General features: G+C 45.3%; 1 protein-coding gene across 1 annotated transcript in view; it reads right to left on the bottom strand.

Annotated features, from left to right (window-relative positions):
- MUSK (muscle associated receptor tyrosine kinase) overlaps nucleotides 1–22698 on the bottom strand; it is a 218161-nt gene that overhangs the window by 43176 nt on the left and 152287 nt on the right. Inside the window, exons 10-12 of the mRNA XM_075851610.1 lie at nucleotides 14394–14563; nucleotides 11334–11357; nucleotides 7449–7537 (exon numbers count right to left, since the gene is read on the bottom strand). Of these exons, the coding sequence (XP_075707725.1) occupies nucleotides 7449–7537; nucleotides 11334–11357; nucleotides 14394–14563 (283 nt within the window). The remainder of the gene's footprint in view (nucleotides 1–7448; nucleotides 7538–11333; nucleotides 11358–14393; nucleotides 14564–22698) is intronic.

The raw sequence follows: 22698 nt of genomic DNA, 5'->3' as shown, positions 1-22698 counted from the left end.
ACACCTTAAATATTGTTCTAGAGACTGATTAGTCCTCTCAGTTTGGCCATTAGTTTCCGAATGGAAAGCCGAGGAGAAGGACAGATCAATCTCCAACTTTTTACAGAAGGCTCTCCAAAACAATGAAACAAATTGTACCCCTCTGTCAGAAACAATATTGACAGGAACCCCATGGAGACGCAGGATGTGTTTGACAAACAAGGTAGCTAACGTCTTGGCATTGGGTAGTTTCTTGAGGGGCACAAAGTGGCACATCTTACTAAAGCAGTCTACTACAACCCACACCACCGACTTGCCTTGAGATGGAGGCAGATCTGTGATAAAATCCATGGAGATATGGGTCCAAGGTCTCTGGGGAATGGGCAAAGAACATAGTAAGCCTGCTGGTCGGGACCTGGGAGTCTTGGACCTGGCACAAATTTCACAAGCGGCGACGTAGGCCATAACGTCTTTATGCAACCCAGGCCACCAATAGTTTCTAGCAATGAGGTGCTTGGTTCCCAGGATGCATGGATGGCCAGATAGTGCAGAGTCATGATTTTCCCTGAGTACCCTTAGCCGGAACTGCAGGGGAACAAACAGCTTGTTCTTAGGAAGGTTCCCGGGAGCTGAACCTTGATCAGCCGCAATTACGGAGACTAAATCAGAATCAACAGAGGATATTATTATACCTGGGGGCAAAACACAAGCAGGATCTTCCTCCGAAGGAGGGCTGGCCATGAAGCTACGCGACAGTGCATCAGCTTTAATATTTTTAAACCCAGCCCTATAGGTGACCACAAAGTTGAATCTAGTAAAAAACAACGGCCATCGAGCTTGTCTCGGGTTTAGCCTCTGGGCAGATTCTAGGAAGGCAAGATTCTTGTGGTCGGTAAAGACCGTTACCTGGTGCCTAACCCATGCCCATTTAATGGCTAAGAGTTTGCGGTTGCCACGTCATAGTTACTCTCAGTGGGTGAGAACTTCCTGGAGAAGTAGGCACAGGGACGGAGATGGGTGAGGGACCTGGTACCCTGGGACAAGACAGCACCCAGTCCCACCTGGGAGGCGTCAACCTCCACGATGAATGGCTCCATTTGCTTAGGCTGAGTCAGCACTGGGGCAGAGATAAAGAACTTCTTAAGGATCTCAAAAGCCTGGACCTTCCTCCGGAGGCCAGTGGAGGAGATCAGCACCTTTGCGAGTAAGATCCGTAAGAGGCTTAGCGATGACCGAGAATTTAGCAATAAATCTCCTGTAATAATTAGCAAACCCCAGGAAGCACTGTAAAGCCTTCAGAGGGACAAATTGGACCTATTCAGTCACAGCCTGAACCTTGGCAGGGTCCATGCGGAATTCATTAGGAGTGAGGATTTGCCCCAAAAATGCACCCCAAACACACATTTTTCGGATTTAGCAAAGAGTTTGTTTTCCCGAAGGGCCTGGAGCACCTTCCTGACATGCTCAATGTGGGAGGACCAGTCCTTAGAAAACACAAATATGTCATCAAGGTACACTACAAGAAATATTTAGATTGTGAGCCCCAATGGGGACAGTAAATAAGAGAACCTCTGTACAGCGCTGCGTAATATGTTGGCGCTATATTAGTAACTGAAATAAATAAATAAATAATAAATACCCCCAGGTGGTCTCTTAAAATCTCATTTATGAAATTCTGGAAGACCGCAGGAGCATTACACAACCCAAAGGGCATGACGAGGTATTCGAAATGACCTTCGGGTGTGTTAAACACAGTCTTCCACTCATCCCCTTCTCTGACTCGGATAAGGTTATAAGCCCCCCGAAGATCAAACTTAGAGAACCATTGGGCCCACTGAACCTGATTGAAGAGATCAAGAATCAAAGGAAGGGGATACTGGTTCCTTACAGCGACTTTATTCAAGTTTCGGTAATCGATGCACGGCCTAAGACCACCATCCTTCTTCCCTACGAAGAAGAAGACAGCACCTACCGGAGAAGTAGAGGCGCGAATGTAACCCTTTGGCCAGGCTTTCCTGGATATATTCTGTCATGGCCTCACGTTCGGGACAAGAGAGATTAAATATCCTACCCTTAGGGAGCTTAGCTCCTGGTACCAAATCGGTTGCACAATCGTATTCTCTATGAGGAGGTAACACTTCGGAGGCCTTTTTAGAAAAAACATCAGCGAAGTCCTGAATAAATTTAGGTAGAGTGTTCACCTCCTCAGGGGGAGAAATAAAATTAACAGAAAAACAGGACGTCATGCATTCATTACCCCATTTAGAAAGATCCCCAGTACTCCAGTTAAACGTGGGATTATGCATCTGCAACCAGGGAAGGCCTAAAACCAAATCGGACGATAATCCCTGCATCACCAGTACAGAACACGGCTTCAAATGAATGGAGCCAACAATGAGTTCAAAAACAGGGGTATGCTGCTTAAAATAACCATTAGCAAGTGGAGTGGAGTCGATACCCACTACCGGGACAGGTTTAGGCAAATCAATCAATGGCATAGCTAGAGACATAGCAAATTCCACAGACATAATATTAGCAGAAGACCCTTAATCCACGAAGGCACTGCCAGTGGCAGACCTACCCTCAAAAGAGACCTGAAAGGGAAGCAAGATCTTATTAGGTTTCATATTTACGGGAAATACCTGTGCGCCCAAGCAACCTCCCCGATGGTCACTTAGGGGCGGAAGTTTTCCGGCTGTTTATTCTTACGCCTAGGACAGTTGTTCACTTGATGCTTGTCATCCCCACAAAACAAGCAGAGACCATTCTTCCTGCGGTGCTCTCTACGTTGTTGTGGAGACCCGGAGGCCCCGAGTTGCATTGGTTCACCCGAGTTTTCCGTGGAAGAACGAAGCAACGGAACCTCGGGAGCCATCATGGGGGAGCCAGAGGAGAAGGTACAAAAATGTTCAAGTCGTCGTTCCCTGAGACGTCGGTCAAGACGTACCGCTAAAGCCATAACCTGATCTAGAGAGTCAGAAGAGGGGTAGCTAACTAATAGGTCTGTCAGGGCGTTCGACAGACCCAATCTAAACTGGCACCTCAAGGCAGGGTCATTCCAGCGAGAAGCTACACACCACTTCCTAAAGTCAGAACAGTACTCTTCAACGGGTCTCTTACCCTGACGTAAGGTCACCAGCTGACTCTCGGCAAAGGCAGTCTTGTCAGTCTCGTCATAGATGAGCCTGAGAGCGGAAAAAAAAGGTCAACAGAGGAAAGTTCAGGGGCGTCAGGAGCCAAGGAGAAGGCCCATTCTTGGGGGCCGTCCTGGAGCCGGGAGACAATTATACCCACTCGCTTGCTCTCAGAACCTGAGGAGTGGGGCCTTAGACGGAGAGTCTACAACTCTCCCGAAAGGAGAAAAAAATCTTCCGGTCCCCTGAGAACTGGTCAAGCAACTTGAGATGGGGTTCAAGAGGTGAGGTGGAGGGCACTAGCTGGTTATCATCACGCTGGTCGCACCTCTGAGCCAGGGCTTGGACCTGTAGGGAGAGACCCTGCATTTGCTGAGCCAGGGTCTTAAGGGGGTCCATAGTAGTAGGAACCAGGGTAGAAAAGGTATATGGGCCTGTGATTATGTAATGACGGGGTAGGGAGACAGACAGGTGAGCCCTAATCTACCCGCCACTCAGTCCCTGCCTACTTGCACGACCCGTCCTAGGCGACAGCGTACAACTGGGCGACGGTCCCTACGCTCAATATGTGCCCGACAGACAAACAGACAAGGGAACACAGAAGCTAAGGGGAAAGGGGCAGTTGCCCACGGCAACACCGTGAGCAACAAGAGTAGTGAACGAGCCGAGTCAAACCAGGAGTGTACGAGGTACCAAACGCAGAGCAGGAGCGTAGTCAGTGAAGCCAGGGTGAATATGAAGCTGAGGTCAATAGTAATAGCTGGAACAGCAGAGCCAGGAAACAAGAGAGAATCACAGGCAAAGACAAGAAGCAAATGAAGTTAAACATAGACCGAGGGCGGGAGCTAGAACCGTCTGGCCAGGCTGTGATAGGTTCTCCCACTCCTCAGCCTACCAGCCTGAGTGGTAGCAGATCGAGTCACTCTATCAGACCTAGGAGCAGATGCAGACTGATTAACCACGGTCGTCGACACAGAAGCTGTGTCTGGCAGATCCTTTACATGTACATCCAGCACTGGGGTGAGATAGAACACTTACTAGTGAGCTGCAGCAGCATCTTTGTCTCTCTGTCAATCTCTCACTCTACTTCTGCTCCCTCCTCCCACCTCATCTCCCCTCTGTTCTCTTCCATCTTTAAAGAAAAAGGAGTCAATTCAGAGTAAGTGAACAGTTAGGAGTGAGGGGCAGAGCCTGATAAGTGGAGTAGGGGGCATTTTTTGCTAATGATATATATCACAGTTTTTTTTATATTTGCTTGTACTAAAATTTTATTTCCATTTAAGCGTCTGTGCCTATCATGTTTGTGAAGAATTCAGGTGAAATATTAATTTATTACCAAGATATTCTGCAGTGCTGTAAAGAGAATATAATAATTTAATGTCGTACCCAAATAGAGCTTACAACCTATTTTCCCTATCATGTCATATATACACACACACGCATACAATATAGAGCTATTGGCCTACCAGCCTACAATTTCAGGTATATGGTAGGAGACAACCACAATAAAAACCTAAAAGAAATGCTGATGGTACAGTACTCAGAAACTAACCTTGTGGGAGGCATGGTCGCTCAGTAGTCAGTACTTCTGCCTTGTAGCACTATGGTGTGAATCTGAAAAGGTCATTAGCTGCATAGATTTTGTGGGTATTTTACTTACACATGGGTAACATGGCTTTATACAAATGTGTGTTGAGAAGTTAGACTATGGACCCCACCAGGCACAGGGGCTGATGTAAACAAGTATATTCTGTGTACAGAGTATATCAGTATTACATATATAACAGCAAATAAATAATAATGACCTTAGTGCTATGAAGAAACTTCACTGACCACTAGGCCACCAGGGCATAATAAAATTAGTTAAAAAAAACTACAAAATGTAGAGTTATCGACATAAAATTAAGTGATCAGGTTACATTTAACATTTTCTAACCTGCTGAATAAAAAACATCTGGTCAGTGGCAGACCTGATACTATGGGCATCAGATTCATAAAAGCATCTCTTTGTGCTGTGATACTTATCCAAAACTGGCGTAGCTAGGAGTTTAGCACAGGCGTGGGGGGGGGGGGTAAAATACATCTGAGTGGGGCCCAACCTAGTGGGCCTCCATACACAGTGTAATAACCCCTTTGTGGCCCCCACACAGTATAATACCCTTATAGCTGCCTCCACACAGGATAATGCCTGCCTCTATAGCTGCCCCAGCACAGTATAATGCCCCTATAGTTGCCCTAACATAGAATAATGCTTCCATAGCTGCCCCCACGGAGAATAATGCTCCTATAGCTGCCCCCACACAGTATAATACTCCCATAATGGCCCCACACAGTATAATAACCCCTTAGTGCCCTCACATTGTATAATGACCCCTTAGTGCCCCCCACACAGTAAAATGTCCATTAGTGGCCACCACGCAGTATAATGCCCTTAGAGCTGCCCCCACACAGAATAATGCTCCCATAGCTGTCCCCACACCATATAATGCCCCATAGTGTCTTTCACAGAGTATAATGCCCCCATTGCTGCCCTCACACAGTATAAATCCCCATAGCTGCCCCCATACAGTATAATGCCCCATAGCTGCCCCACACAGTATAATCCCCCATAGCTGTCCCCATACAGTATAAAGCCCCATAGCTGGCCGCATACATTATAATGCCCCCATAGCTGCCCTCATACAGTATAATGCCCCCATAGCTGCCCTCATACAGTATAATGCCCCCATACATTCCCTATACAGTATAATGCCCCCATAGCTGCCCCTACACAGTATAATGCCCCTATAGCTGCCCCCATACAGTATATTTCCCTATTGTGGCCCCCCCATACTCAGTATAATGCCCCCTTAGCAACCACCACATAGTATAATGCCCCATAGTGCCTAAAAAAAGAAAAATAAACATTTACCTATCCCAGTTCCCACGACGATTGGAGCACATCCCTCTGCTCCTCCGCTCTGTGCAGTGTGTGGCTCTGCACAGACAGGCGCAATGATTTCACTACATCGTGCCTGTCTGCGTCGAGCCATTTACAGCTGGCATTACATAATGAATGCTGGAGCAAGGAGCCGTCAGCTCCCTGCTACAGCATTGGCTTCAACTGTATCTGCATCCTGAGGACGCAGATACAGTTCAGACTGGGACATGCCACAGCCGGGAGACCGGCCCCAAGTCCCACTATCTCAGTCAAAAAGATAACTCTCAGGAACTGGATAGTCTGCATGTGCATTTACTTAGTTAGAGTATGGGATTAGCAAAAAGGGTTTGCTTTTCTTCCATAAACAGCGCATCTCTTTAAGGGTATGTTCACACGGCCAAATTTCAGACGTATACGAGGCGTATTATGCCTCGTTTTACGTCTGAAAATACGGCTCCAATACGTCGGCAAACATCTGCCCATTCATTTGAATGGGTTTGCCGACGTACTGTGCAGACGACCTGTTATTTACGCATCGTCGTTTGACAGCTGTCAAACGACGACGCGTAAAAATACAGCCTCGTTAAAAGAAGTGCAGGACACTTCTTTGGACGTTTTTGGAGCTGTTTTCTCATAGACTCCAATGAAAACAGCTCCAAAAACGGACGTAAAAAACGCTGCGAAAAACGCCGCGAAAAATGTGAGTTGGTAAAAAAACGTCTGAAAAGCAGGGTCTGTTTTCCCTTGAAAACAGCTCTGGATTTTCAGACGTTTTTGTTGACTACGTGTGAACATACCCTTACATGGACTGTGTCTGGTTTTGCAGCTCATCCCCGTTTACTTAAAAGAGATTAAGATGCAATACCAGATACAACTAATGGACAATAGTGGCGCTGTTTCCAGAAGAAAAGCAAACCGTTTTATCTGATTCTGCATAAAAAAAACAAAACCTTTAACTACTCGTAAAGCAAAAGTTAGTTTGAAATAAAAAATATATGATATTCAAAAAGGTGTTTTTTAAAAAAACAAAACAAAAAAAACCTATATCTAGACTTACAGCTGTACAGATTTTTCCTTTCTTACAGCTCTTGAAAAGACTTTGTTTATATCTCAAGTTTCTCATTTCCAAACCAAATAAAGCGTTTGGAAATTTGTCTCTGGCTTGGCAAAGAAGAATACAGTTGCCTGAATGGAATAGTAAATACTTTTCAAAGTTCTCAGCTGAATAATAACGTATTTTATAAGCTCTTTTCCCATGTTAAGATAACACGTTTGAAACCTGCCATTCCTCCTGAGAGCAGCGAGAAAATAATTCAACAAATGTTCATATTACAACTTCTGACCTGTTCTTGATGAGTTATTTTGGTTTCCTGGACTGTATAATGTAATATTTATTACAATGTCAGATATATTACCTGTTGACTCCATTTTTGACAAGGAATTCCTGATGCTGTCAAGCTGACAGTCCCTTGGTAATGTCTGCCATCGCCTTTATAACATATTTCTAGAAAAGACAGGATTGTTTTTTATTAAATATTGCTAAGTTCCAAAATAGATACTGTCCATAATAGTACCCATGATTCATTCACTAAGAATTAATGGTTATTAAGAATATTAAATGAAACCCAATTTCAAAGCAAAAGACAATGCAGCAGATAGACCATAACTGTGCCCTTGCTGAATCCACTAAAATATCTTTCAGGTGGGATTGGCAATATAAGTCACTTGTAGGCCACATTGATATACATACAGTGTTCTCAAATAACTTTTCTTCAGCTTCTTTCTCTATATGAGCAGTCAGAGGTGTACTTTGAAGCTCTTGTGGCTCAACTGCAACCGCATTATCTGCACCCCCTATAGTTATGCCCCTGCAGCAGTTCAGGTGATTACTTGCACTGGATAACATTCTGTGCCCTGCTATTCAACGCCTTTCAATTACGCAAGCACAATCGCGCCGCTTGCGTAGTTTAATGGCCTTTTAACGATGCAAGCGGCGCAAAGACGATGCAAGCGGCCGCTTGCGTCATTCAGCCCCAGCAGACCTGCTCAGAAGAGAGCAGGCCTGCATTGCAAGAGGACGGCACGGAACGGATCAGATGAGAGTGTAAAGGTTTTTTTTCTAAGTGTGAGTGGCATTATCTATGGGGGGGCTACATGTGGGGCACTATCTACAGGGGGGCTATGTGTGGGGCACTATTTACTGGGGGCTTTATGTCACAGTCTACAGGGGGCTTTATGTGGGGCACTGTCTACAGGGGGCTTTATGTGGTGCACTGTCTACAGGGGGTTTATGTGGGGCACTGTGTACAGGGAACACTGTGTGTTTGTGTTTGTTTGTGTGTGTGTGTGTGTGTGTGTGTGTGTGTGTGTGTGTGTGACCCAGTGTATGGTGTTATTATAATCAGGGACACAGTGTATGGTGCTATTAGAATTAGAGGTGCAATGTATGGCGCTATTATATTTAGGGGCATAATGTGTGGCACCATGAGAACTTTATCTTCGTTTATAGGTGCAGCAATGTTGAAAAGTGAGAAGCTGAAGACATCTGAGTGGCAAACTGCAGAAATGGGCTGTGGACGGGATAAATCATTATAGAGGTCTGGACCGGATAGAGAAAAGAAAAAGAACAACTACAATCTGAGAAGACATCACCTGTGAGGGACTCAATCAAAATTTTATTCTGCCTCTAATCAGTACTGTAATCAATGTATGATATACAGCGAGATGATGGTTGGTATGATTTATTTTTTGTGAAACAGCCACTCCTAGCATATCTTTACCATTGTTCGTGCCATGCTGGGAGCTGTAGTTTTACGCCGTACAACTTATACAGTAGCGGTTGCACTAAATCGAGCTGTATTTGTGCTGGTGCTGTATTTATGTAGAGAGCTTGGTTCTGGTGTTGTATTTATGTACTGAACTTGATTCTGGTGTTGTATTTATGTACTGAGCTTGGCCTGGTGCTATATATATGTAGTGAGCTTGGTTCTGGTGCTGTATGTATGTGCTGAGCTTTGTTCTGGTACTGTATATATTTACTGAGCTTGGTTTTGGTGTTGTATTTATGTACTGAACTTGGTTCTGGGGGGTGTATATGTGTATTGAGCTTGGGTCTGGTACTGTATTTATGTACTGAACTTGGTTCTGGGGATGTATATATGTTGTAATGACAGGGTAGGGAGACAGACAGGTGAGCCCTAATCTACCCGCCACTCAGTCCCTGCCTACTTGCAACGGCCCGTCCTAGGCGACGGCGTACAACTGGGCGACGGTCCCTACGCTCAATAAGTGCACGACAGACAAACAGACAAGGGCACACAGAAGCTAAGGGAAATGGGGCAGTTGCCCACGGCAACACAGTGAGCAACAAGAGTAGTGAACGAGCCGAGTCAAACCAGGAGTGCACGAGGTACAAATCGCAGAGCAGGACCGTAGTCAGTAAAGCCAGGGTAAAAAATGAAGCAAGGTCAAAAATCATAGCAGGAGCAGCAGAGCCAGGAAACAGAAAAGAATCACAGGCAAAGGAGGAGCAGGAAATGCAGGTATAAATAGACAGAGGGCGGGAGCTAGCTCCGTCTGGCGAGGCTGTGATAGGATCTACCACTCCTCAGCCTCCCAGCCTGACTGGTAGAAGATCGTGTCACTCTCTCAGACTTAGGAGCAGGTGCAGACTGATTACCCACGGGCGTCGACACAGAAGCTGTGTCTGGCAGATCCTTTACATATGTGATCATGGTTCTGGGGGTGTATATATGTATTGAGCTTTGTTCTGGTACTGTATTTATGTACTGAGCTTGGTTCTGTGGATTTTTTATATGTATTGAGCTTGGTTCTGGGGATGTATATATGTATTGAGCTTTGTTCTGGTACTGTATAAATGTATGAGCTTGGTTGTGGAGCTGTAATTATATAGGATATATTTATAATAACACAATTGCAGGGCAGATGGAATAGTTTTCAATTCATTGCATATTTAATGGAAACCTGTCAGGTAGTTTAAAGCTTGAACCGGCACCATGTAGTAATACATAACCTGACAATATTTCCAAAGATTCTCTTGTATGTTTTTTTCAGATGCAGCAAAATCTATAAAATCAACTTTTAAAACGGCGCATGCTATATGCCAATTACTCATTAAAGGGTCATGGGATGGTGCCACTATCCTAAAGAGTCACATAGTCCTGCCTCCAAACCCACCTTTCCATGCTTGAGTGACATCCCCCTGGCTCTTATACATCACTACCAGCCTCCTCCAACTTTATCGGATTCGGATGCGCTATTGCCTTGCACTACTTGAGCACGCATCCTGCAGCGAGGTGTACTCTGCCCGGCTTCATCACTGCACCGAGCATGCCAGGGGTGTACAAGGTAACGACGCATCCGCAAGAGTTGGAGGAGGCTGCTAGTGATGTAGAACAGCCAGGGGGATGTCAATCAAAATCTGGGGGTCACCAATTTTCGCCTCAGGCAGCAGAAAAGTTAGAACTGGCCCTAGGGCCTACAGAGAATTGTGTGATCCTGCTGTGTCACCAAGGGATTTGACGTGGGGCTAAACCGGGGAGTGGAATCTAAGGTAATTCCAGGTATTCACCTTTTAACTCCTATACAAGGATATGGACTTCACTGATAGGGAAACCCAATTGGCTACTCCCAGAGTAGTCTCCCTTGGCAACGGTCGGCGTTAACAAGTGTGGGACAGAAACAGCATAAGGAATGCAAGGTCAGGTATAGCATAGGTCAGGGCAGACAGTATCTCTAGTCAGGTAGGAGGAACTTAATTGCTCAGGCAATGGTGGACAGGCGGATAGGCCTTTTATACCCTGGAAAAGTTAGATAGTCTGGCACTTGCCTGACTTTTTAAGACAGGGGGAGTCAGCGCATGCGTGCACTAGGAAGTGCAGGAGGAGAGCTCAGCCAGTCCGGAGTGAAGGAAGGAGACGGTGGACTCCATGGAGAAGTAAGTATATGGTGACCATGGGGAGTAATGGCCGTTACAGTCAGAAATAAGAGGGATTGTCTATAATAGAAATGTCTCGATACCTAGAGGATATGTTGAGCTAATAGATGGAGGTCTAAGTCTTTGGAGCTCAAATGGAGGTCCACTTGGTTCTCACTGAAAACAATTGACACCATAAATAAATTTACATGGTATTTCCTCCGTCGCTAGCAACAGCATTTATATGCAATCTTGTAAATTTTAAGTAAATCTTAAAAAATCTAGGAACACAAATATCCATTTAGTAGATGTAAGTCATTCAATATACGTTATAAGAAATTTTTAATGCATTTTTATAACTTACTGGTAATATTTTCCTTATGTGATTCTGGAAAACAACAAAAAAGAAAAAAAATACATTTTAAGATGTGCCCATTTTACATGGAATTTCTAAATATTACTTTTTAAAAAGCTCTATTGAATCATTTGGTGATGCAGGAAATAGCAATGCCTGAATTAAAAAATAACTATGAGAAGGTGGAAGTGGGTGTCATTGTATATCTGTTTAACTACAAAATGTTAACATTATCCTCATGTACTGAATTGAACTGGTTAGGGTTTTGATATATTTCTAATATTTTTCATTCAGATTAACAAGTGAGTGAGAATAAGAGTAAATAAAAGAAACAGCCTTTATTTTAAATTCAGGAGAACCCCTTTTTTTTTTAAATAAAATTTGTAAATAAATATGACATTTGAAAATGTTCTCCATCTTAATGCATTTTTACATACCGTGTTTTTCGGATTATAAGACACACCTGACTATAAGATGCACCCAGGTTTTAGACAACAAAAAATTGGAAAAAAATAACAAATGTTTACTAATTTTACAAAGCAAAAACTATTTGTTAAAAAAAAAAATGTGTTCTGTTTCGCCACATTCTAAGAGACATTTTTTGGTACATACAATTTCTTTTATCCCTTTTTATTTCATTCCTTTTTTTTTATTTTTTACATTGTGCTTGGGGAAAAATGGTAAAAGTTTTTTTTTTTTTACTTTTAATATTTTTTTTTACAATCCTGAAAATGTATCTTTTTTTTTTACACATTTTATTAGTTCCCCGTAGGAGACTTGAACCAGCTGGTACAATACACTGCAATACATGGATGAGTTACAGAAACAGCGTAATTCGCTGAGCTACCCTGTTTCCGTAACTCCTATAGTAGTGAATATCAGTTACAGAAGCAGAATAGCATAATACTATTCAGTTCTATGGGAGTTACGGAAACAGCATAGCTCAGCGATTTATGCTGTTTCCATAACTCGACCATGTACGCTGTTTTCGGAGCTATAGAGTTCCAGAAACAGCGTAGCTTGCGGTGCTATGCAGACTCCGTAACTCCCATTCACTTCTCTGGGAGTTATGCAAACAGCATAGCTCAGCGAGCACACGCCTGTTTCCATAACTCCCAACCACATAACCAGGAACTGGCCGGGAGACTTCGGAGTGAGTAAGATAGAACGGGACTTAAGACGCTATAAGACGCAGGGACTTTTTAGCAAGATTTTTTCTTGCTAAAAACGGCGTCTTATAGTCCGAAAAATACGGTAAATCTTGTGAATATGACAGCAATAGATAAGAAGCATGCAAAAGCTTTACCAGTGCCAAAGCCCTTTGCCCCTTCCTTGCCCTCAGTTCCCTGCCAGTTTAGCCTAGAGTAAACTGAGACAGTAGAAGTGGACATAGACAGCAGAAAGCTCCCAGTGCAAAAACAGTAAATAGGTCCCTTGCTTTCCAATAACTAATCTGGCTGGCATGATGGGTCGGGGTTCGACACGCGGGACCCACGCCGATCAGCTGTTTTGAATGGGCCGCAGCGCTCGTACAGGCTCTGCTTCCCCTTCATTTCTTCTTGCTTACTGTGAATGTTCGACGCATATTTAGCGGCCATTCACAGCTATTGCAGCCTTTTCTCCCGCCCTGTACCTTGCCCACCAGATTGGACTATCCCCTTACCCCATTACACCCCATTTATTAAGTAAAACATTATTTATGCTCACCTCACTGCTCCTCTTCTCCACTGCAGGTCCCCTCAGGCTCCTTCAGCTCATACAATGCAGCACCATTAAGTGCCGCCACACATATAAGGCCTTGACACTGCTCGGAGTCAGGACCTTGTAGGAGCTGCAACACATTGAGAGAGCCTGAGAGGACCTGGAGGGGAGAAGAAGAGCAGTGAAGTGAGTATACTTTTTTACATTTTATGTCCGATGGGGGGGATTAATGGCGCACAGCCGCAGTCGTTGCCCCACAATTGATGGAAAAAGATGCAGATTTATTAAGAGGAGTGCACCTCTTAATAAATTTGTTGCATCTTACTTTAGCAGATAGCTATGAAAAACCAATCTTAATACATCTGCCAAATCTTCATTCTTTTTTTGTTCAGTACTGGGGCTGAGAAGAAGCTGACTGCAATGGTCTGAAATGTTTTCTCCCATAATCATTAGTTTTTGTCAGAACTTTTTTCTAGGTAAACTGCAGTAAGAATACTGATCATGTCCACAAAATGATAGACAAAATGGCATAAATTTTAGTGCCAGCAGTCTGCTACCAATAAAAAATAGTGGCAGCAGAGTATCCTATATAAACAGGATCAACAGAGTGCCCCCAATAAACAATATATGGACAGTGACATCAGGAGTTTTCTATCGCTGGAGTCCCTGAGCAGAGCATCAGCTAGTACTCTCCCCCAGGACTCCAGTAGAGCTCCTGATGTCACTGTCCATATATGGACCGCGACTTAAGGAGGTTTCCCAGAGCTGGTCCCCGGGCAACGTATCCCACTGTATGCTATACAGTGGGAAACGTTTGGCCTTTTGTCAGAGGTATTCGTCAGGGGTCTTCATATACCTTCAACGGAGGGCTTAAACGTGATGTGAATGGGGCCTTGACCACATAAACATTAGCGTCATAGTGCTAACGCTGGGCGAGTGGAAACTCCCCCTAGTGGTGGCTGCCAACAGCCTTTGTTCAAGATTTGACTCTCTTGGCAGACTCCCAAACAGATTGGGAAAGTAAGCAAGCATGCGTTAGGGCATCTATTAGATTACCTAATACATACAAGCTGTGACTGCACCCACCAAACATGATCATCCACACCCCAATTTTTCCTGTGGGATATACAAATAACCCGGACTGTGCCCTTTTGTCAATCAGTTGTGATGAGAGGCCTCATATAGTAGCAAAGTCTCAACAATGCTATGCAAAAGAACTCAATTATCATTATATGTATTATATTATATTATATCTCTACTATTTACTATGATGAGCTCTAAATGTATTTTTGTTATACTATAGGATTTACAGCATATAAAAAAAATTCAAATTGATATCCACTTATCCTTGATAAATCAATATTTTACCAAAGTATTGAATCTTGATGCAAGCCCCTGGACTATTTTGCAGGCTGGGAAGCTTTTCACAGTCAGGTAGTGTCAATAGCATTAATCCAGGTTTATAAATCCCTTTATTTTCCTCTATTGACAGCCATTCTTTAACGCAGTACATATCCTTTACTGCAAGGCAGTGTTCCCTGTAAAACAAAGAACCATCAACATTTAAAATTTACTAAGTTTAATAATCATGTATTATACACACACACACACACACACACACACACACACACTCACAGACACACACACAGACACACACACACATATAAACAGTCGAATCCCATTATTATGACCACCTCCTACTTTCGAGGTCGGCAGCGCGTAGCCCATGAAGGAAGTGATGTTTCGTGGGCTGGCTTGCTGGGTATATAAGGTGTGCGATAGGCTGTCTGAACACATATCACTCGTTGTTGCAATGGGTAAAGGGGCGATTTATCAGAGTTGCAAAAAGGGATGATTATTGTCTTTCAGGCCAAGGGTGGCAGTATTTCTCAAACAGCGCAGTTTGTGAACTGGTTGCGCGCTGCTGTGGTAAAAGTGTATCGTGAGTGGACAAATGGCACCATTGGGACTGACCAACGTGGAAACTGTAGAGCACCATGTGCCATTGATGTGAGAGGTCAACGTCAGCTGCGAAGGTGCGCGAGGGCCGAATGACACGCCACAGTGGAGCAGCTCACTGTGAAAATCAACCACGGGCCTACCAGACATGTGTCTAAAACAACAGTTCAGCAGGTCCTACTGCGTATGGGGCTCCAAAGCAGATGGATAGTCAAGGCTTCAATTTGCACGGCAGTATCAGAATTGGACCACCGATTGCCTTCTCCGTTGAGTCACGTTTTCTGCTTCATAGAATGGATGGACGTTGGCATGTCAGGCGAGAAACATCAGAGAACAAACACCCTGCAACCATTGCTGGAAGAACAAAATCTGGTTGCAGCAGCGTTATGGTCTAGGGAATTTTTTCATGGCATTCTCTGGGCTCACGCATCCATGTGGAAGGCACTCTGAACCGATTTGGGTATAAATCCATCGTTGAAGATCACGTCCACCCAAACATGGTGTTTGTCTTCTCTGGGGCAGATGGAATCTTCCAGAAAGACAATCCGACATGTCACAAGGTTAGAAATGTCCGACAGTGGTTGGAGGAGCACAACCAAGACTTCCAAGTACTTCTCTGGCCCCCTAATTCACCAGACTTGAACCCAATTGAGCATCTGTGGGACCACTTCAATTGTCTTGTTCGCTCTAGAGATCCTCCCCAACGCACCCTCCAGAAAATGTGGGGTGCACTGCAGTCAGCATGGCTCCAGATACCTGAGACAACCTACCGGCACCTTATTGAGTCACTCCCAGTCCGTCTAACTGCTGTCCGTGCTGCACACGGTGGTTACTTTGGATATTAGCTGGTGGTCATAATAATGTGTCTCGACTGTCTGTGTGTGTATATATATATATATATATATATATATATATATATGTATATATATATATAAGGTTAAACAAAAAACATAACACACTACTTGAATAAATTTGCACATCAACTAAATAATGATCAGCTGTTCCTATAAATTCTCCTTGAAATTGTATTGGTTGCATCCTATTGGGATAATTTTGGTTTGCAAAGACCTTGTAAAACATCTACAGATGTGTCCACACTTACCTTTGCTTGAATTTGGTTAAGTACTCATGAAACAAATTAAATACAGTATTGTGACATGCTAGCAAAACCCTTGACAGGCTGCAATTTATATCAGAACCACTGGGGGGTTGGGCACACAGACACCTATAGCATAGATATCTCGTGACAGAGTATCACAAAATCATGTTCTTCTTTTAAAGCTGTTCATCTCATACCCCAAATCTCAAAATATGTTGAGATAAGAGAAAAGGTAAGGAAGGACACATCTGTAAATTATCTCATTGTTGAAAGAAACTATTCAGAAGATGCATATTACGGATTTCTGGAGCCTGGAAAACTGTGAATACCAGCAACAAGGGAAAACACCTAAGGGTATGTTCACACGGCGGGGGTCCGTAACGGCTGAAATTACGGGGATGTTTCAGCCTGAAAACATCCCCGTAATTTCAGCCGTACCGGCATGTGCAGGCGCTTGAACGCCGCGTCAATTACGGCCGTAATTAGCGCTGCTATTCATTGGAGTCAATGAATAGCGGCTCCAATTACGGCCAAAGAAGTGACAGGTCACTTCTTTGACGCGGGCGTCTAGTTACGCGCCGTCATTTGACAGCGGCGCGTAAATATACGCCTCGTGTGAACAGACAAACGTCTGCCCATTGCTTTCAATGGGCAGATGTTTGTCAGCGCTATTGAGGCGCTATTTTCAGACGTAATTCGGGGCCAAAACGCCCGAATTACGTCCGTAAATAGGCCGTGTGAACATACCCTTAGAAAATAGAACAGCACTCCAGGCAGGTGGTACACTTCATGCAATACTTTATTAAAGCACTCGAGTCCAAGAAAGTGAAATTTAGGTAGCATTTCCGGCAAAAATCTCTCCTTTAGGTTCTGTCAGTGGTGGAAGAAGAGGACCACAGGTCAGTGGCGTAACTACCGCCGTAGCAGCAGTAGCGGCTGCTATGGGGCCCGCGGCATGAGGGGGCCCGTGTCGCCCACCGGCACAGGCCCCCACCATGGCCGGAGGCTCCGCTAGCAGCCGCTATGGCTGCTACAGCGGGACGCCACTGAACACTACGGCAGAGCAGGGAGGTATCTCCCCGCTCTGCCATTAACTGGTTCCCGACCGCTGGCTGTATTTTTACGGCCAGCGGTCAGGGTCCTTAAAACCGGAGCCATAGACTTTCTACGGCTCGGGTTTTAACTTGCTGCCCGCGCGATCGGGCAGCTGAATGTCGGGTCTCCGGCTGTCAGTGACTGCCGGGGACCCTGAGGAGAGGATAGAAGCAGCTTTCGCTGCTTCTGTCTTCTCTGATCACTTGTACACAGCGCTGAATGCGCGCTGTGTACAGGAATAGAGACAGCCGTGGCGCTGTCTCTATTCCTCCCAGTGATCATGTGACGGGTCACATGATCGCCGGGTGCCGTTAGTGGCAGACTGCTGCTGGGTCTTACTAGACCCAGCACAGCCCAGTTAGTGACAATCGTCACTATGAGAGGGCTGATTTCCCCTGTAAGGACTTATTCAGACGAACATAAACTACGCGCGTGCAACGCGCGTGATTTTCATGTGCGTTGCCCGTAGCTATATTAGTCAATGGGGCCGTGCAGACATGGCAGCGTTTTTTGCGCAGCGTTGCTCCGTTGCAAAAAACTCACGACATGTCTGTTGATTCAGCGTTTTCAACGCATCACGCACCCATTGAAGTCAATGGGTGCGTGAAAACCACGCATGTCGCACGGAAGCACTTCCGTGCGAACTGCGTGTTTGCGCAACAGCTGTCAAAAGGATGAATGTAAACAGAAAAGCACCGCGTGTTTTTCTGTTTCCGAACATCCAAACGGAGTGTCTTTGCGATTAGCGAACCCCGACAACCGAAGCTAACTTCACCGGGTTCGGCCAAACTCGTTTTGGCCGAACCCGGCAAAAAAATTTCCGTCGGGAGACATTCACTGTGCATGGTGCTGAAAGAGTTAAACTGTTTCAGCACCATGGACAGTGACTTGCGATCCCAAAATACATGAACCTGTAAAAAAACCCGAAGTTCTAACTTACCGATTACTCCTGTCTCCTTCCTGCAGTCCGACCTCCCGGGATGACACTTCAGTTCAAGTGACAGCTCCAGCCAATCACAGGCCAAGCACAGGCTGCAGCCAATCACAGGCTGCAGCGGTCACTTGGACTGCCGCGTCATCCAGGGAGGTGGGGCCCAATGTCAAGAGAGGCGCGTCACCAAGGACGCGTCACCAAGGCAACGGCCGGGAAGTTCTCGGTAAGTAGGAACTTTATCTTTTTTTTTACAGGTTTTTCGCTGTTGTGTTCGGCATTCACTGTCGAGGCTGCTGAAAGATTTAGCTCTTTCAGCACCTTTGACAGTGACGGGCGTCGACAAGCCTCATCTCTATGATGCCGGCTGCGCGAAAATCACGCAGCCGCGCATCAGACACGGATGACACACGCAGCTGTCAAATGTTTTTTGCGCGCGCAAAACGCCGCGTTGTTTGCGCGCGCAAAAACGCAACGCTCGTGTGAATCCAGCCTAACTGGGGCTGCTGTGCAGCTCCAGTTACAGTGGAAAAACATGGTGTAAGGCCTCATGCACACGACCGTAAAAACACCCGTTATTGCGGGTCGTTATTACGACCCGCAATAACGGGCTCATAGGCTTCTGTTAGCCACGGGTACCTTCCCGTTTGCTCACGGGAAGGTACCCGTGCCGTTAAAAAAGATAGAACATGCCCTATTTCATGCCGTAATAACGGCACGGGCATCCCATAGAAGTCTATGGGGCTCCCGTAATCATGGGTGGCTGCGTGTGTTCACCCGTGATTACGGGAGCGTTGCGAGGTGAGGCGAGGTCAGGGGACTACCCGGTCTGCAGGCCACAGCCCAGTGGCGTAACTACCGCCGGGACTACAATGAAAACTATGGCAGAGCGGGGAGGTATCTCCCCGCTCTGCCATAAACAAAAGACATGTATCCCCTATCCTGTAAAAAATAAAAATAAAAGACGTTCATACTTACCGACAACTTCCTGCTTCTCCAGTCCGGTCTCCCGCCCGTTGCCTTGGTGACGCGTCCCTCTCGACATCCGGGCCGACGTCCTGGATGACGTTTCAGGCCATGTGACCGCTGCAGCCAATCACAGGTCAATCACAGGCTGCAGCGGTCACATGGACTGCCGCGTCATCCAGGGATGTCGGGCTGGATGTGAAGAGAGGGACGCGTCACCAAGACAACGGCCGGGTAAGTATGAATTTCTTTAACTTTTATTACAGAAAAGGCTGTCCCTTCTCTCTATCCTGCACTGATAGAGAGAAGGGGCTGCCGATTAGTGCAGTGCTATTTTGCTGCCAAAAACGTGCTCGTAAATACGGGTGGAATACGTGTGACACCGGACCCATATTTACGAGCACGGGTTCGTAAATACTGGTGCAAAACGGGTGGAATACGTGTGACACCGGACCCGTATTTACGCCAGTATTTATGGGTGTGAAAAAATACGGTCGTGTGCATGAGGCCTTAAAGAAAGAAAAAAAATATATAAAGTTCCCCAAAGGTCTTCTTTCACCTTTGGGGGACAGACCATAGTAATAAAAAAATAATAACGTAAAGTGCAAAAAAAAATTAAATAATAAATACACATAAAATACCCACCCCAAAAAAAAAACGTTCCCCCCCCGCCAATCATTGTTGTAACGCTAGCGCTGACCCAATTACCCTAATATAGACATGTAATATATAGAAATATACGGTAGACAATGACGATCACAAATAACAGGTCTATTTTAGGGTAAAACTATGTTATTACCAAAAAAAAAATAGCTGAAATGTAAAAAAGCTTATTTTTTTACTATTATTTTCAAACTTTATGAATAAAAATTCTAAAATAGCAAAAAAGGTGTGTATAAAAACGATAAAAAATTGAAACCTGCATTGTCTACGGAAAAAATGTCGCAAAAATCACGTCGTTAGCCCAACAAATAAAAAAGTTATAGCCATTTAACTAACACGTGCTAAAAATGGCTAAATGGTGTCTGGTCCTGAAGGCGCAAAATAGAGCAAAAGACATGTATCCCCCCCCTCTCCACAGGACATGTATCCCCCTCTCCACAGGACATGTATCCCCTCTCCACAGGATCTCCACAGGATAGGGGATACATGTGTGATCGCTGGCAGTGATAGGGAGAACGGGGGACTGAAAGTCCCCTGAAGTTCTCCATCACAAACCTCGGACTTCCGGGGTCTGTGTCGGCAGCTCCGTAGAAATGAATGGAGCGCCGGTCTCGCTTGTGCGCATGCGTGACCAGCGCTCCTTTCATTTTTATTGAGCTGTGCAGACGCCGGAAGTCAGAGGTTTGTGATGGAGAAGTTCAGGGGACTTTCAGTCCTCCGTTCTCCCTATCCCTGCCAGCGATCACTCATGTAACCCCTATCCTGTGGAGATCCTGTGGAGAGGGGATACATGTATTTTGTAGGACACACTGTAGGTCGCATTTTTTTGGGAGGGGGGACGCTGTATGGCGTTCCCTACAGGGGGGGGAACGCTGTATGGTGTTCCCTACAGGGGGGGGTGGCTGTATGGCGTTCCCTACAGGGGGGGACTGTATGGCGTTCTCTACAGGGGGGGCTGTATGGCGTTCTCTACAGGGGGGGCTGTATGGCGTTCTCTACAGGGGGGGCTGTATGGCGTTCTCTACAGGGGGAGCTGTATGGCGTTCTCTACAGAGGGGGGGCTGTATGGCGTTATCTACAGGGGGCTGTAAAAAAGGCACTATCTACAAGGGGGGGGGGGTTGTGTGACACCCAGGGGAGGGGGGGCCCCAGTCAAAAGTTTGCTATGGGGCCCAGTCTTTCCTAGTTACGCCCCTGCCACAGGTTATTGAGAAGTGCTGTTCTATTTTTTAGAGTTTTGAAGCATTGGGATTGGTTGGCCAGCTGATCCAAGAATATGCACACATTATTGAATTCCTGGAAACGTGCTGCCTACACTGTTATATTGGATACCATCAATAGGTGGAGAGAGTGTTACACCAACAGAGATATTGTCAAGATAACAGAATGAGAAGGAAAATTATCAGGTCATTTTTAAGATCCCTTAGGCAAAATTGTAGAAGATATAAGAAATTCTGTAAGGAACTTGCAAATGACACTAATCTCCAGTACCGCATAGTATGGCAAAGCAGAAACCCTATAGGCAGATATAGGCAACAGCACCTGTCCAGATCAGCAAGGCTCTTATGTTGTAATGTAAGCCTAATTTATTTGCCTGAGATATATTAAGTAGGCATTTTGTTAATGAATCCATTTTCTCATGAAACAAATTCAATACAATATCGTGACATGATATTAAAAACCTGACAGGCTGCAATTTACATAACAACCATAGACACATGTAGCATAGACATCTTGTGATAGAGTATCGCAAAATCATGTCTTCTGGTGCCACACATCTCAAGATAAGAGGAAAGGTAAGGAAGGACACATCTGTATATTGTATAAATTTTGTAATTTTTACTTTTATTTAAGTGCAGTTATACTTTTTAACATTGCATAGGACATGCAACACGACAGCACTCACAATAAATGGCTTTAGCATAATAAGTAAAAAAAAAACTAATTTAAACTAATGTCAGAACCTGACTATTAGGGCGGGTTCACACATGGCGGAATTCCACTTAAATTCCGCTGCGGACACTCCGCAGCGTTAATCCGCAGCGGAGCCGTTTCTCCATTGACTTTCACTTTAATTTAGCAGTGTTCGTTTACACGATGCGTACAATTCCGCTGCGGAGCATAGGCTGCGGAGCGGAATTTGGTGTCCGCAGCATGCTCTGTCTGTTGCGGAGCAGTGGCGGACTCATGGCGGAATTTCTCCATTGACTTCAATGGAGATTCTAAGTTCCGCAATGAAGTCCGCAGCTGTCATGCACATGTCATGTGTGCTGCGGATGCGTCTTGCTTTTTTAACTTGACATTTCTTCATTCTGGCTGGACCTAGGTATTTCTAGGTCTACAGCCAGACTGAGGAAGTCAATGGGGCTCCCGTAATGACGGGAGCGTTGCTAGGAGACGTCTGTAAATAGTCACTGTCCAGGGTGCTGAAAGAGTTAAGCGATCGGCAGTAACTGTTTCTGCACCCGGGACAGTGACTACCGATCCCAATATACATGTATCTGTAAAAAAACATATAAGTTCATACTTACCGAGAACTCCCTTCGTCTGTCTCCAGTCCGGCCTCCCAGGATGACGTTTCAGTGTAAGTGACGGCTGCAGCCAATCACAGGCCAAGCACAGGCTGCAGCGGTCACATGGACTGGCGCGTCATCCAGGGAGGTCGGGCTGGATGCCGAAAGAGGGACGCGTCACCAAGACAACGGCCGGTAAGTATGAAAATCGTTTACTTTCACTAGGGAAAGTGCTGTCCCTTCTCTCTATCCTGCACTGATAGGGAGAAGGGAAGCACTTTTCCCGCAGTCTGCAGCAGCTAGTCCGCATCAATGTACTGCACATTTTGTGCAGATCCGCTGCAGAATCTGCAACGCAGATTCTGTGCGGCATCGATGCGGACAGTTGCGGAGGAATTCCGCCATGTGTGGTCATGCCCTTAGGTAGGGTTCCTACGGGTCAGATAC

Source organism: Rhinoderma darwinii, chromosome 1 (genome assembly GCF_050947455.1).
Source record: "Rhinoderma darwinii isolate aRhiDar2 chromosome 1, aRhiDar2.hap1, whole genome shotgun sequence".
Classification (NCBI taxonomy): domain Eukaryota; kingdom Metazoa; phylum Chordata; class Amphibia; order Anura; family Rhinodermatidae; genus Rhinoderma; species Rhinoderma darwinii.
Note: the sequence above shows the minus strand (reverse complement) of the source record. Positions and strands in the feature narration are given on the sequence as shown.